Source organism: Ahaetulla prasina, chromosome 4, assembly GCF_028640845.1.
Source record: "Ahaetulla prasina isolate Xishuangbanna chromosome 4, ASM2864084v1, whole genome shotgun sequence".
NCBI lineage: Eukaryota > Metazoa > Chordata > Lepidosauria > Squamata > Colubridae > Ahaetulla > Ahaetulla prasina.
The window spans coordinates 54,771,226-54,785,343 of record NC_080542.1 but is presented as its reverse complement, the minus strand read 5'-3'; the positions used below and the strand labels follow the sequence as shown (position 1 = coordinate 54,785,343).

The window sequence follows — 14,118 nt, the reverse complement described above, 5'->3', positions numbered from 1 at the left end:
TATATATATATATATATATATATATATATATATATATATATATATATATATATATATATATATAATATATATATAATTGTATAAAAGTAAAGCTATTAGTGTTAGAAAATACAAGGTAAATAAAGAAAAAGGTACAATGAAGAAAATAAAACAGTAAATGAGATATGGGGAGTAAGGTACAAAAAGGAAAGAAGACCATTAAGAAATGTTGTTTAAAAAATTGGATATATTTATATGTTGTATGTTATTTGTTTGTCATATTATATGTCATAATAAAATAATAATAAAAATTAAAAAGAAAGAAAATAAACAAAGAAAAAACAACAATATTGGTGAAAAATATCACAGAAAAACAGAAAAGAGACCTAATGGGAAAATTGGGTATTCAAATTGTGAAGAAGATAAGATGCTTGGGAATACAACTAACTTCAAGATGTGTAACGTTAAAAGAGGCAGCAGCATTGACATGAATGAAAGAGTGGATTGAATTAAGAAATACAAGATTTCTAATTTTGGAAGGACATGACTTACAATTGGGATGGCATGCCTTTTTATGGTATGGCAAAAGCAAGATGCATACTCACTTTCAAAGACATTATGTAAGAAATACATTACTACTAGTGTGGGAGAAGATTAGAGATGAATATTATTTGAAAATACTAACATGGTTATCAACAATGGAAGCGTTGATGCATCCAAATATTATTAATATGGGAAATATTCTTAAATACAAGGATATGTTAATAGATAAGGCAGAATTGAAAAGGAAGCAAGAAATAGAAGAACAAGGGATTGAGATGGATTGGTATACTCATATGCAAATACAAACAAGATATGACAAAGATGCTAAACAATATGGTTTCTACTTCGAAATGACAGAGCTGGATAAGATGAAAAAATAATTTAAAAAATATACATCTACTTAGTATTAAATTAAAAGAAGAACAGGTTAAAAAAACAATGATAGTGTGGAAAATTTTTTGGATATACAATTAAATTAGATAAATGGCAGCAGCTATGGGAAAGGAATTATAAATTAACAATGTCCATAACATATAAAATGTTTTATAGATGGCACATGCCACCTGAAAAACTGGCAAAAATGTTTAAAGATAAATCAGCAAAATGTTAGAAATGCCATCAGACTCCAGGATCGTATTATTATATGTAGTGGACGTGTCCAGAAGCCAGAAATTACTGGGTTAAAATTAGAACATGGTTAGAAGAAATGGTACAACAACTTAGAGATTTGAAACCTGAACTGTTCCTACTGGGTATCTTATCAAACAAATTGCGTAAAGAAAATATATGTTTGATTATACATGTAATAAGTGCAGCGAGAATAGCATTTAATCAAAGATGCAGAGAAAGTCCCTACAGAGGGAGAAGTAATTAAGAAAATATTGGAATGTGCAGAAATGAATAGATCAACTTTGACAATTAAAGAAAAAGAAGGAATTTTAAGGTATGGGAGCAATTTTATCAATAATTAGAGAAGATTTATATATAGGCTAATGTTGTAATGAAAGGAATGAAGAAGAAAGAAGAGAAAGGAGAAATATAAATGTATTGATATAAAAGCAAGAAATGTGGGAGAAATATGGGAAGTATGCAGTGGAGTACCCCAAGGCTCTGTTTTAGGCCCAGTACTCTTCAACATCTTCATCAATGACTTGGACCAGGGGATAGATGGGGAACTCATAAAATTTGCAGATGACACCAAGCTGGCAGGAATAACCAACACTCCAGAAGATAGGCTCAAGATACAGAAAGATCTTGACAGACTAGAACATTGGGGCGCTATCTAACAAAATGAAATTCAACAGTGAAAAAAGTAAGGTTCTACATTTAGGCCAAAAAAACAAAATGCACCAGTACCGTATATGCGGTACCTTGCTCAATAGTAGTACCTGTGAGAGGGATCTTGGAATCCTAGTGGATAACCATTTCGATATGAGCCAGCAGTGTGCAGCAGCTGTTAAAAAAGCCAACACAGTTCTGGGCTGCATAAACAGAGGGATAGAATCAAGATCACGTGAAGTGTTAGTACCACTTTATAATGCCTTGGTAAGGCCACACTTGGAATATTGCATCCAGTTTTGGTCGCCACGATGTAAAAAAGATGTTGAGACTCTAGAAAGAGTGCAGAGAAGAGCAACAAAGATGATTAGGGGACTGGAGGATAAAACATATGAAGAACGGTTGCAGGAACTGGGTATGTCTAATTTAACAAAAAGAAGGACTAGGGGAGACATGATAGCTGTGTTCCAATATCTCAGGGGCTACCACAAAGAAGAGGGAGTCAAACTATTCTCCAAAGCACCTGAGGGTAGAACAAGAAACAATGGGTGGAAACTAATCAAGGAGAGAAACAACCTAGAACTAAGGAGAAATTTCCTGACAGTTAGAACAATTAATCAGTGGAACAACTTGCCTGCAGAAGTTGTAAATGCCCCAACACTGGAAATTTTTTAAAGAAATGTTACAATAAATTAAATGATAATATGTTATGATATATGATAAATATTGGAGGTGTAAGAAGAGGACACTAAATATGTACTCAGATAATACACTGAATGATTATATATTGTATGTTTGTCTGTTTAAAAAAAAATAAAAAAAACTTTTTACAAAAAAAATATTAACCAAGTACATTTCAGTTCAAATTTTGCAAATTTAATTGTGTCCTTTATTGGCTTATTGAGTCCTTTAAACCATGGTTGAACAAACCATGAATAAACAATATAACAATATAACAATATAACAACAGAGTTGGAAGGGATCTTGGAGGCCTTCTAGTCCAACCCCCTGCCCAGGCAGGAAACCCTACACCATCTCAGATGGTTATCCAACATTTTCTTAAAAATTTCCAGTGTTGGAGCATTCACAACTTCTGCAGGCAAGTCATTCCACTTATTAATTGTTCTAACTGTCAGGAAATTTCTCCTTAGTTCTAAGTTGCTTCTTTCCTTGATCAGTTTCTACCCATTGCTTCTTGTTCTATCCTCAGGTGCTTTGGAGAACAGCCCGACTCCCTCTTCTTTGTGGCAACCCCTGAGATATTTAGCTCATAGAATCATCCGTTATAATGTCCTTCCTGCCAATGACTACTTCAGTTTCAACTACAATAACACAAGAGCTACCAACAGATTTAAACTTAATGTCAACTGCACCAGTTTAGATTGCAGAAAACATGATTTCTGTAACAGAATTATCTATGTTTGGAATGCATTACCTGACTTTGTGGTCTCTTCTCATAACCCCAAAAGTTTTATTAAAAATCTATCCACTGTTGACCTCACCACATTCCTAAGAGGATTCTAAGGGGCGTACATAAGAGCACAAATGTGCCTACTGTTCCTGTCCTATTGTTTCTTCCCCTATATATATATATATATATGCTTATATTACCTTATTTCTCCTCATATATATGTTTATATATTATATAATCTTTTGTGTTATGCTTGTTATGATTGTGTATATTGTTATGACAAAATTAAATAAATAAATAAATAAATTGGAACACTGCTATCATGTCTCCCTAGTCCTTCTTTTTATTAAACTAGACATACCCAGTTCCTGCAACCATTCTTCATATGTTTTAGCTTCCAGTCCCCTAATCATCTTTGTTGCTCTTCTCTGCACTCTTTCTAGAGTCTCAACATCTTTTTTACATCGTGGCGACCAAAACTGGATGCAATATTCCAAGTGTGGCCTTACCAAGGCCTTATAAAATGGTATTAACACTTCACGTGATCTTGAATCTATCCCTCTGTTTATGCAGCCCAGAACTGTGTTGGCTTTTTTAGCAGCTCTGCACACTGCTGGCTCATATCTAAATGGTTATCCACTGGGACTCCAAGATCCCTCTCACAGGTACTACTACTGAGCAAGGTATCACATATACGATACCTGTGCATTTTGGGGTTTTTTACCTAAATGTAGAACTTTACTTTTTTCAGGCAAGTGATTAAACACACAGGCAAGTGATTAAACACAGACTGATACAGAATATTCAGATATTCAGAATATGAGGTTGATCAAACTTTTCTGCTATTAAACAGAAGGTGGCACATCTTCTTTGGTACAAGGCTGCACAGTTTCATTTCTACATTAGAAATTGTGACGTCTAATATATTCCAACTGGAATATCCAGCTACCAGAAATGGCATGGAATGCACAGTTCATCTTATTGGATTTTACCCAAGTGCCTGCAAGCAAAAGCTTGCAATGTGCAATGGCAATAACTGGGGAAAATTCTAATTTGGGCCAAAGTTCTTAAGAAAAATTCTGCAGATGAGAAGATAAAATTCTTAGAAGTTTCCACTTCAAATTTATTCATCCAGTGGTTGCAAAAAGAAAGAAATTATGTAAAACAGGCAATATAAGGCTTAACTGAAACAATGTAAGCATAAAATTTACAACATCTAACTTCTTTCAAGCATTGTCAAAATGTTTATTTCAAATTAAAAACAGAGTGTCTATTTTTAAAATGTGGCACATTAGAGTCACTGTAGTGGGCCTCATCTTCATTTCCCGGAGATTTCTACAGGCAATCAGAAGTAATATAATGATGCAGTCAACATGTTCTTCCATTAAAAGTTTCTAAATCTAAATTCTAAAAATCTAAATTTACAGGAAGGTTATATGTAATTCTGGTTTTAAAATGATCATACCTGGAAAGAGGCTTCCTGGGCCTGGGCCTCATTTTCAGCTTCAAGAAGATTTTGATTGAGAAGCTCATATTCTTCTTGGAATTTGACCAAGTCCTGCTCATTTGCCCTTGTGTTTGCCTTCAAGGATAAACAATCTCCTTCACAAGTTTTCAACATATCCTGAAGTTGAAAAGACAACCAAAGGGCAATCAGAAATTTTCTCCTATGCTTAAACTGAGACAAAGTTAATTTAAATGGAAGGCTAAAAAAAATCTATTAAGAACAACAGTACCATATATTCCTGATTCAACAACAGGAATCAATGATGCAATATTAATGATGGGTCATGCCTAGTGAACCTCAATTGTTACCAAGCACTCGAACTTGAACTATAGGTAGGAGTGTAGATAAGGGTTTCTGAGGAATGACTGAACACCCACATATTTCATCTGAACCACTAAAGATAATCCTCTTTTCCAAATAAAATACCTGGCATCTCTTAATCTCATTTAAGATTTGGTCCTTTGTCATCTTCCAAGGTCTGTTTGCAACAAAGCTGTCACTACCCAAGTGGATGAAGGACTCCTGTGGACCAAAAGATGCTTCACAGCCTTCTTCCTACAAAGAAATATGAAGGTAACCACAAAGGAATGGGCAAGAGAGCTGAGATTTCCCATCATGTGGAAGCATAACTTAAGAAAATTTAAAGGATAGGGAGAAAGCCTTCATTTATAATAACATAAAATGTACGCGTTCCATAAGCCAATTCCACTATGAATAAATTATATTCCACCTCTCATGGTCATAAAGGAAACAAACAAACAAATAACCCAATTCTTTTCTTCAAGCACAATCAATGATTGTTTTATGACAATTGTTCCCAACACATCATCATTTACAGATATTTTGCAGATTTCCATATAAGCCATGATCCCTAATATGAATGTCTTCCAAGTTTTAACCTTATTAAAAATCTTATTAAAAATCTATAATTAATCAATCACTTGGCACTACCAAGTGATACTGGTTAGTGGTGCCAATTGACAGCAACTTCAGGAAAAAATGAATATAAGAAGCTGGAGAAGTACCAGGGCCAAGTGGGAATTAGAGCATAAAGACCAAAGTGGTGCCAGAGCTGGTAGGAGCACTCAATGCTGTGATTCCTGTGCTGGAATGGCTCCAACAGATCCCAGCACAATATCAGAGCTTTCTGTCCAGAAGAATACCATGCCAAGAACAATTAAAATACAGTGCTATGCAGAACATTTAAACTCCCAGGCCTCTGGTAAAGGACCCAAGATTGAGGAATTCCCTTCTCACCCCTTCAGGTGGTATTTGTCTTCCTAGCATAGATTGGATAGATCAGTGGTAGTCAACCTGGTTCCTACCGCCCACTAGTGGGCGTTCCAGTTTTCATAGTGGGCAGTAAGGATTTTGTCCGATACTGAAGCACTTTCCTTTTTTTTTAATTTAATTGACTTTTTAAAAAAATTTCATAGCATTATTTAAAAACATTTTCATTAGGTTTTCATAAAATTCCCCGTGGAATTTAAATTTCTGAAGATATACTATTTGTATTGCCCACGCATAAGTTTAGTTCACGTTACGTAAGTGAAACTAAATGTCGCAAAAAAAAGAGCCTTGTCCCAGAATAGCTCGCCCATCTCCCCCCAGACCACCCAGCTTTAACAGAAAAGCAGAGCTGGTAGCCAGCTCCACAAAACCTACTTTATAAATCACCATTACTGTGGAACCGGTGGGCAGTTAGAAAATTTTACTACTAACAGAGATACAAAACTGGGCCGTAGGTATAAAAAGGTTGACTACCCTTAGGATGGATAGATAGATAGATAGATAGATAGATAGATAGATAGATAGATAGATAGATAGATAGATAGATAGATAGATAGATAGGAATAGCAGTATAAATAGACATATAGGCCTCTGCTAAAACATAATATATGAATAATTTTAAGATAAACAAACTGCCCTCTTCCTGTAAAAGCAGAAGTTGCTCATATATATGTGTGTTCACGCACACACACACACACACACAAACTCTGATTTTCAATAGTGCTTACCGTAGTTAAATCCATTGTGGTGATAATCCTGGAAAAAAAAATTGAAGGATGGAATTTAGGGTATATTCATGAGGGAATATCTCAAGTCATTCTCAACTATATGCAACTTTTGCACAATTTAATCTGTTTCAAGGGACCATAAGAAATAGTTTATGAATTAAAATCCCCACTTTTTAACCACTGGAAGACTTTTTGGTTATCAATATCCCTTCTTCTTTCTCCCCATTTTTCAGTTTTAGTAAGTCTAAAACCACAGTATTGTTTGAGTTCAGACATCATGCTAACGCTAGTTAACTATACATTGCTGAGTAAGCTGATTTGGCTTGCACTTTCCAGGAATTTAATGGGCATGCTTTACAAATCTCTGGGACTAGATTCATGCAATAACTGGATGAGCTAAATCACATATTTTTCCTAATAGTTTTATTAACAATTTTATTAAATAGATAAAACTAATATTAAAAACCCAATACAAAAATACATTTTAAAAAAGAAAAAGCTGTGGCAAAAAGAAAAAGAAATCCCCTCCATAATAAAACAGTAAGAAAAAGAATCTGGAACTGAATACACTCAAAACTGTACAAATGGTAGTGGACTATAGGAGAAATCCTCCCATACTACCACTTCTTGCAATACTAGACAACACAGTATCAACAGTAGACACCTTCAAATTTCTAGATTCTACCTTATTGCAAGATCTAAAATGGACAGCTAACATCAAAAACATCATCAAAAAAGCACAACAAAGAATGTTCTTTCTGCACCAACTCAGAAAGCTCAAATTGCCCAAGGAGCTGCTGATCCAGTTTTACAGAGGAATTAGTGTGTCTGTCATCTGCACCTGTATAATTGTCTGGTTTGGTTCTGCAACCCAACAAGAAAGACACAGACTTCAGAGGATAATTAGAACTGCAGAAAAAAAATTGCTACCAACCTGCCTTCCATTGAGGACCTGTATACTGCACGAATTAGGAAGAGGGCCATGAAAATATTTACAGATCCCTCACATCCTGGACATAAACTATTTCAACTCCTACCCTCAAAACGACTCTATAGAGCACTGCGTACCAGAGCAACTAGACACAAGAACGTTTTTTTCCTGAACACCAACACTCTGCTAAACAAATAATTCCCTCAACACTGTCAAACTATGTACTACATCTGCACTACTATTAATCTTCTCATCGTTCCCATCCCCCATCCCCTTCCATGACTGTAACTTTGTTGCTTGTATCCTTACAATTTATATTGATATTGTTTCCTGATTGCTTATTTGTACCCTATGACTATCATTAAGTGTTGTACCTTATGATTCTTGATCAACATATCTTTTCTTTTCTTTTCTTTTATGTACACTGAGAGCATATATATTAAGACAAATTCCTTGTGTATCCAATCACACTTGGCCAATAAAAAATTCTATTCCATTCCATTCCATTCCATTCCATTCCATTCCATTCCATTCCATTCCATTCTATTCTATTCTATTCTATTCTATTCTATTCTATTCTATTCAGCAATCTCCAACACATCCAGGCCAAATTTTGTAGAGAGTGGATCTTACTTGTGTTAAATTTCTAAAATAACTAAAGTATAATTATTATTTCTTATAGCTCTCAAGGCACTGTCTCATTCATTTTAGTATAATCTGATAATGAGAGACCAAGAGAAGTCAGGATGTCCATGTATAGCTCTAATAATAGTATCTAGCAATGTTAATCCTGAGTATGCTGTTTTTTTAGAACTACTCTGAGCCTTTTAGCAGAAGTTAGTATGTACATCAGTCAACTTTTTTAAAAAAGCAAAAAGAAAATTATCATCAACTAGATGCCTGAAATATCCGCAAGTGTGCAACCTGCTATTATCCTGTCAAGTTTAATAATTTTACCTCTCATGGCAAAAGAGATCACAATTAACAGAACTGGATATAGTGCTCTTACTTTGTCTGTGATCATTCAGAGTTTGGGACAAATGGTGTATGAAATCTAACTGTTGAGGTAGTTTATCAGCTGTCCTCCAATTGTTAGTCTGAACATTCCATTCAATTTGTATGTCTGATTGCTATGTCATCCTCTCTAGTTGCCTTATTCCTTCCAAGGCTGGTCTCTCAGTCGATGAGTATTGGCAAAGATTCTTTCAAGTTCTGCACTAGCAACATCTTGAGGTAGAATTTGTTCTTCAGGTAGATGAGAAACTAGCACTTTTTTTGTATTATTTGTTTTCTTCTTAAGCTAGCTTGTTGTACCCAGAGAGCACAAAACATATCTGCAGTTATGAAACCACTGATGTCAATGGTATTGCTATCTACTGCAGCAGGGGTGAATGGAGATAAGTCAACATATCCTAGAATGGAAGGAAGAAAAAGTATCCCCTGTGGCAAATAAGACTCCCAAACACAGTGACATTATCTGTTGGTCTTTGAGGAATGATCTCTTCTCAAGCAGCTGCTAAAGATAGGGACTGGACAGTGCCCAATTGCCCCTGATCATACTTTTGTCTCATCTGAGAGATCGGTGTATGAAAACATATCATCTAAAGACCTAAAACAACTAAGGTTGCCAGCAGGGTTTCCTAAAAAATAACTCAAGGTCTTGCGCTCAAATAACTCCAGATTCTACACACACACACACACACACACGGACACACAGACACACACACACACACACAGAGAGAGAGAGAATAAATCAGTTTTAAATTTAATTATTTTTACCTACTTATCAAAATTGGAACAGGAGGTCTTAAAAGGAGATTTCAGGCTCAATAAACCAAGTTTCAACACAAAACCCACAGATGACCAAAAATACAATAAATTAATTTAAATCATTTCGTTTATTTAATAACATATACAGTATAATGTAAGATTTAGAAAATCTTTAAAAACAGTTCTTAAAATCTAGAAATTCAGCCAGGGAGTGAAAAACCTAAATCTGAGTTAGAAACCCAGCAACTCTGGAAACTCTGAACCCAACAGTTAGTAAACAGTCTATTAATTGTTGTCCTGCAATTCCAATAATCCATGCCTTGCAGGCTAGCTAAAAATGAGCATTAAAAAAAACAACACCTCAGATTAGCAAGCTTTTTGCCCTGGAATATTCATCCTTGCCTTGGGCAAGAGAAAAAACGTCCCAACTCAAATGTGAACCTCTCCCCTTTCCTTCCTCATAAAAAGGAGCTAAGTTCCAGGGCTTGTGAACTGGCATCCTAATATCACACCACAATCAAGCCTGTTCCAGAGGATGAAATGCACAAAGGAGAGAATTTGTAGCTCAGGGTTGAAATGAGGGGTTCTTGATGCTGTCTGAGCTTGGTTGGTTTCTTGCCGACTTTTCATTACTTTTTTGTAGTTAGTTGCGAAGTCGTGTCCGACCCATCGCGACCCCATGGACAATGTTCCTCCAGGCCTTCCTGTCCTCTACCATCCTCTGGAGTCCATTTAAACTCATGCCTACTGCTTCAGTGACTCCATCCAGCCACCTCATTCTCTGTCGTCCCTTTCTTCTTTTGCCCTCAATCTTTCCCAGCATTAGGCTCTTCACCAGTGAGTTGTTCCTTCTCATTAGGTGGCCAAAGTATTTCAGTTTCATCTTCAGGATCTGGCCTTCTAAAGAGCAGTCAGGGTTGATCTCTTCTAGGACTGACTTGTTTGTTCGCCTTGCAGTCCAAGGGACTCGCAGGAGTCTTCTGCAGCACCAGAGTTCAAAGGTCTCGATTCTTTGGCGCTCAGCCTTTCTTATGGTCCAACCTTCACAGCCATACATTGCAACTGGGAAAACCATAGCCTTGACTATACGTACTTTTGTTGGCAGGGTGATGTCTCTGCTTTTTAGTACGCTGTCTAGATTTGCCATAGCTTTCGTCCCCAGGAGCAAGCGTCTTTTAATTTCTTGGCCACAGTCCCCATCTGCGGTGATCTTGGAACCCAGGAAAATAAAATCTGTCACTACCTCCATTTCTTCCCCATCTATCTGCCAGGAATTGAGAAGGCTGGATGCCATGATTTTAGTTTTCTTAATGTTGAGTTTCAAGCCAACTTTTGCACTCTCCTCCTTCACCCGCATCAAGAGGTTCTTTAGTTCCTCTTCGCTTTCTGCCATTAGAGTGGTATCATCTGCATATCTGAGGTTGTTGATATTTCTCCCGGCAATCTTAATTCCAATTTTTGATTTATCTAGCCCTGCCTTTCTCATGATGTACTCTGCATATAAGTTAAATAGACAGTATACAGATACAGTATACAGACGCGGTGGCTCAGGGGCTAGGACGTTGAGCTTGTTGATCGAAAGGTCGGCAGCTCAGTGGTTCGAATCCCTAGTGCTGCCATGTAATGGAGTGAGGTCCCGTTACTTGTCTCAGCTTCTGCCAACCTAGCAGTTTTGAAAGCACGTAAAAATGCAAGTAGAAAAAATAGGGACCACCTTTGATGGGAAGGTAACAGCGTTCCATGCGCCTTTGGCATTGAGTCATGTCGGCCACATGACCACGGAGACATCTTTGGACAGTGCTGGATCTTTGGCTTTGAAATGGAGATGAGCATCGCCCCCTAGAGTCAGCTACAACTAGCACCTATGTACGAGGGGAACCTTTACCTTTTTATACAGATGGTATACAGCCTCGCCGGACTCCTTTCCCAATTTTGAACCATGGTTCTATGTCCAGTTCTCACTGTTGCTTCTTTACCTACATACTGGCTTCTCAAGAGACAAATAAGATGGTCTGGTACTTCCATCTGTTTGAGAACTGGCCACAATTTGTTGTGATCCAGACAATCAAAGGCTTTAGCATAGTCAATGAAGCAGAAGTAGATGTTTTTCTGGAACTCCCTAGCTTTCTCCATGATCCAGCATATGTTGGCAATTTGATCTCTAGTTCCTCTGCCTCTACGAAATCCTGCCTGTACTTCTGGTAGTTTTTAATCCACATACTGCTGGAGCCTAGCTTGTAGGATTTTAAGCATAATCTTACTAGCATGTGAAATGAGTGCAATGGTGCGATAGTTTGAACATTCTTTGGCATTGCCTTTCTTTGGAATGGGAATGTAGAGTGGCCTTTTCTAATCCTGTGGCCATTGCTGAGTTTTCCAAATTTGCTGGCAGATTGGGTGTAGCATTTTTCCTGCATCGTCTTTTAAGATTTTGAAAAGCTCAGCTGGGATACTGTCTCCTCCACTAGCTTTGTTGTTGTTTGTTGATGTTTCATTACTTAAATTGGGTAATTTCTTCACAGCTACCACTGATGATGTTACCTACTTTGGATTGTAGAAAGTTAGTACCCACCCCTCTCCTAGAAGAATGAAATATTTTAGAAAATATTAAAAAGGGCAGAAAATTATATTTCCCTGGATGAGAAATGGAGAAACATGTTTTAAGGACAAAGCAGCTCCCTGAAGCTTCCTGCCTCCCCCCACCTTTGTCAATGGGCCAGAGGCAGAAACTCATTCTCCCCACCTTTGTCAATGGACCATCATCTGCAACACAATAGGACCCATCTAGCAACAGAAACCATCTTTCCAAGCAGTCTCTATGTTTCCAGTGTCTTTTTCCCCACTTGGAACTGAACCCAGATGGACATTTTTTCCAACAGGATAATGAAACAACGGCAACAAAACAACCAAGTTCAAGATGTCTATAGAGATTCACAGTCATTCAGGTCATGGTTGTCCTAAAGATGTTTTTCAAAAGGCAACTGGACTTTCTGTGTTTTTTCCTTGAAGACATTTCGCTTCTCATTTAAGAAGAGAAGCGAACTGAAGAAGCTTCTTGGATGAGAAGCGAAACATCTTCAAGGAATAGAATAGAATTCTTTATTGGCCACACAAGGAATTTGTCTTGGTGTATATACTCTCAGTGTACATAAAAAGACAAGATACATTCATCAAGAATCATAAGGTACAACACTTAATGGTAGTTCTATGTATAGTTAGAAAAGAAATATGAATAAAAAATGTCAGATTAATAAATCAGACAAGGTAAAGGTAAATGAGAGAGAAGACAAAAGGAAATAGAAACTCAGATGATACCAGTGTAAATGGAAAAGGGAGATATGGGGAAAGAAAGAATGTCATTATATAAATGTACAATTATGGTGATAGATGTGTAATGGGTAAAACTGAAAGAAAACTGAAAAGAAAGTATATATTAATAGAAAATTGGGGCTGCTCAGATACCAAATAGGGGAAATATTGGACAACAAAGGAAGAGTAGAGGGTAAAATAGGAAAGAAGAAGGATAGAGAGGAAATGGAAGAAAAGGAAAAAGAGTGGAAGAAAGGATAAGGGGAAAGAGTAGGAGAGAGGGTTAGAAAGGGGGAGAAGAATGGAGGAGTGGGGGAAAGGAAGGGGAAGTAGGGAAGAGGAAGGAGAGGAGGAAAGAAGGAAGTAGGGGAGGAAAGAAGAAGGTAGGGAAGGGAAAGAAAGGAGAAGGAGAAGGAGGTTTGTTGTAAAATGAGGGAAAAGAAAGGGTAGAAGAGCACCCCCGCATGTAATTAAAAATTTCTTTTTTCCTTTTTCTTTCTTTAGAAAATACATGTATATGTGTGATCAACTATGAATAAGAGAATGTACATTTACAATATGTTTATAAGAAGATAGATAGATAGATAGATAGATAGATAGATAGATAGATAGATAGATAGATAGATAGATAGATAGATAGATAGATAGATAGATAGAATTAAGGTACAACACTTAATGATAGTCATAGGGTACAATAAGCAATCAAATCATATTAGGAAACAGTCTATATAAATCGTAAAGATAAAGCAACAAGGTTACAGTCATACAGTCATAAATGGAAAAAACATAAGGAAAAAACAAAGAAAGTAAGTTCACTTGCCTTTTGAGCAGCACTTCTAGGACAATCAAGCTCAGACAGCACCAATGACAGTCCCCACCCCACACCTCCCCACCGGACTAAACTGCTTACAGCATCTTTCTTTCCCAATCTCTTCTGACCTAAGAACAAGAGAACAAGCTTTCCCGGAGGCTTGCCATGACTGGAGGAGTGGGTAACATTGTCGCGATCACAGAACGCAATTCTCTATTAAAAGAAAAGCGTGATTTTTGTAGATCTTCGCAATTTTAGGGAAGAAAGTAACTACTTGGTTCTTAGCCCGTCCCCAAACCGTTTACCTCCAAAATTCGTGGCGCTCGCTTCTCGAAGTTCGCTTCCACTTTCGATTTTCAGGACCTTCGACTCTTTCCCGTCAGCCTGTCTTTCGGGTAAAATTCCCAGCTGATCGGGAAAGGAGGCGAGTGTTTTATCAGAACTTTTCTAAAGCTGTCTTTGGTCTCAACTCTGCGGGGTTTTAATCGAAAAGTCAAATTCTACTTCGGAAGGATCTGAAAACCTACCCAGTTCGGGCTGGACAATTTATATATATGTGCC

The 14,118-nt window shown here is 36.9% G+C and overlaps 1 protein-coding gene across 1 annotated transcript in view; it reads right to left on the bottom strand.

Annotated features, from left to right (window-relative positions):
* IFI35 (interferon induced protein 35) overlaps nucleotides 1-13,904 on the bottom strand; it is a 240,233-nt gene extending 226,329 nt beyond the window's left edge. Inside the window, exons 1-4 of the mRNA XM_058183217.1 lie at nucleotides 13,863-13,904; nucleotides 6,737-6,764; nucleotides 5,145-5,273; nucleotides 4,677-4,835 (exon numbers count right to left, since the gene is read on the bottom strand). Of these exons, the coding sequence (XP_058039200.1) occupies nucleotides 4,677-4,835; nucleotides 5,145-5,273; nucleotides 6,737-6,751 (303 nt within the window). The 5' untranslated portion in view covers nucleotides 6,752-6,764; nucleotides 13,863-13,904. The remainder of the gene's footprint in view (nucleotides 1-4,676; nucleotides 4,836-5,144; nucleotides 5,274-6,736; nucleotides 6,765-13,862) is intronic.
* Nucleotides 13,905-14,118: the final 214 nt, after the last annotated feature.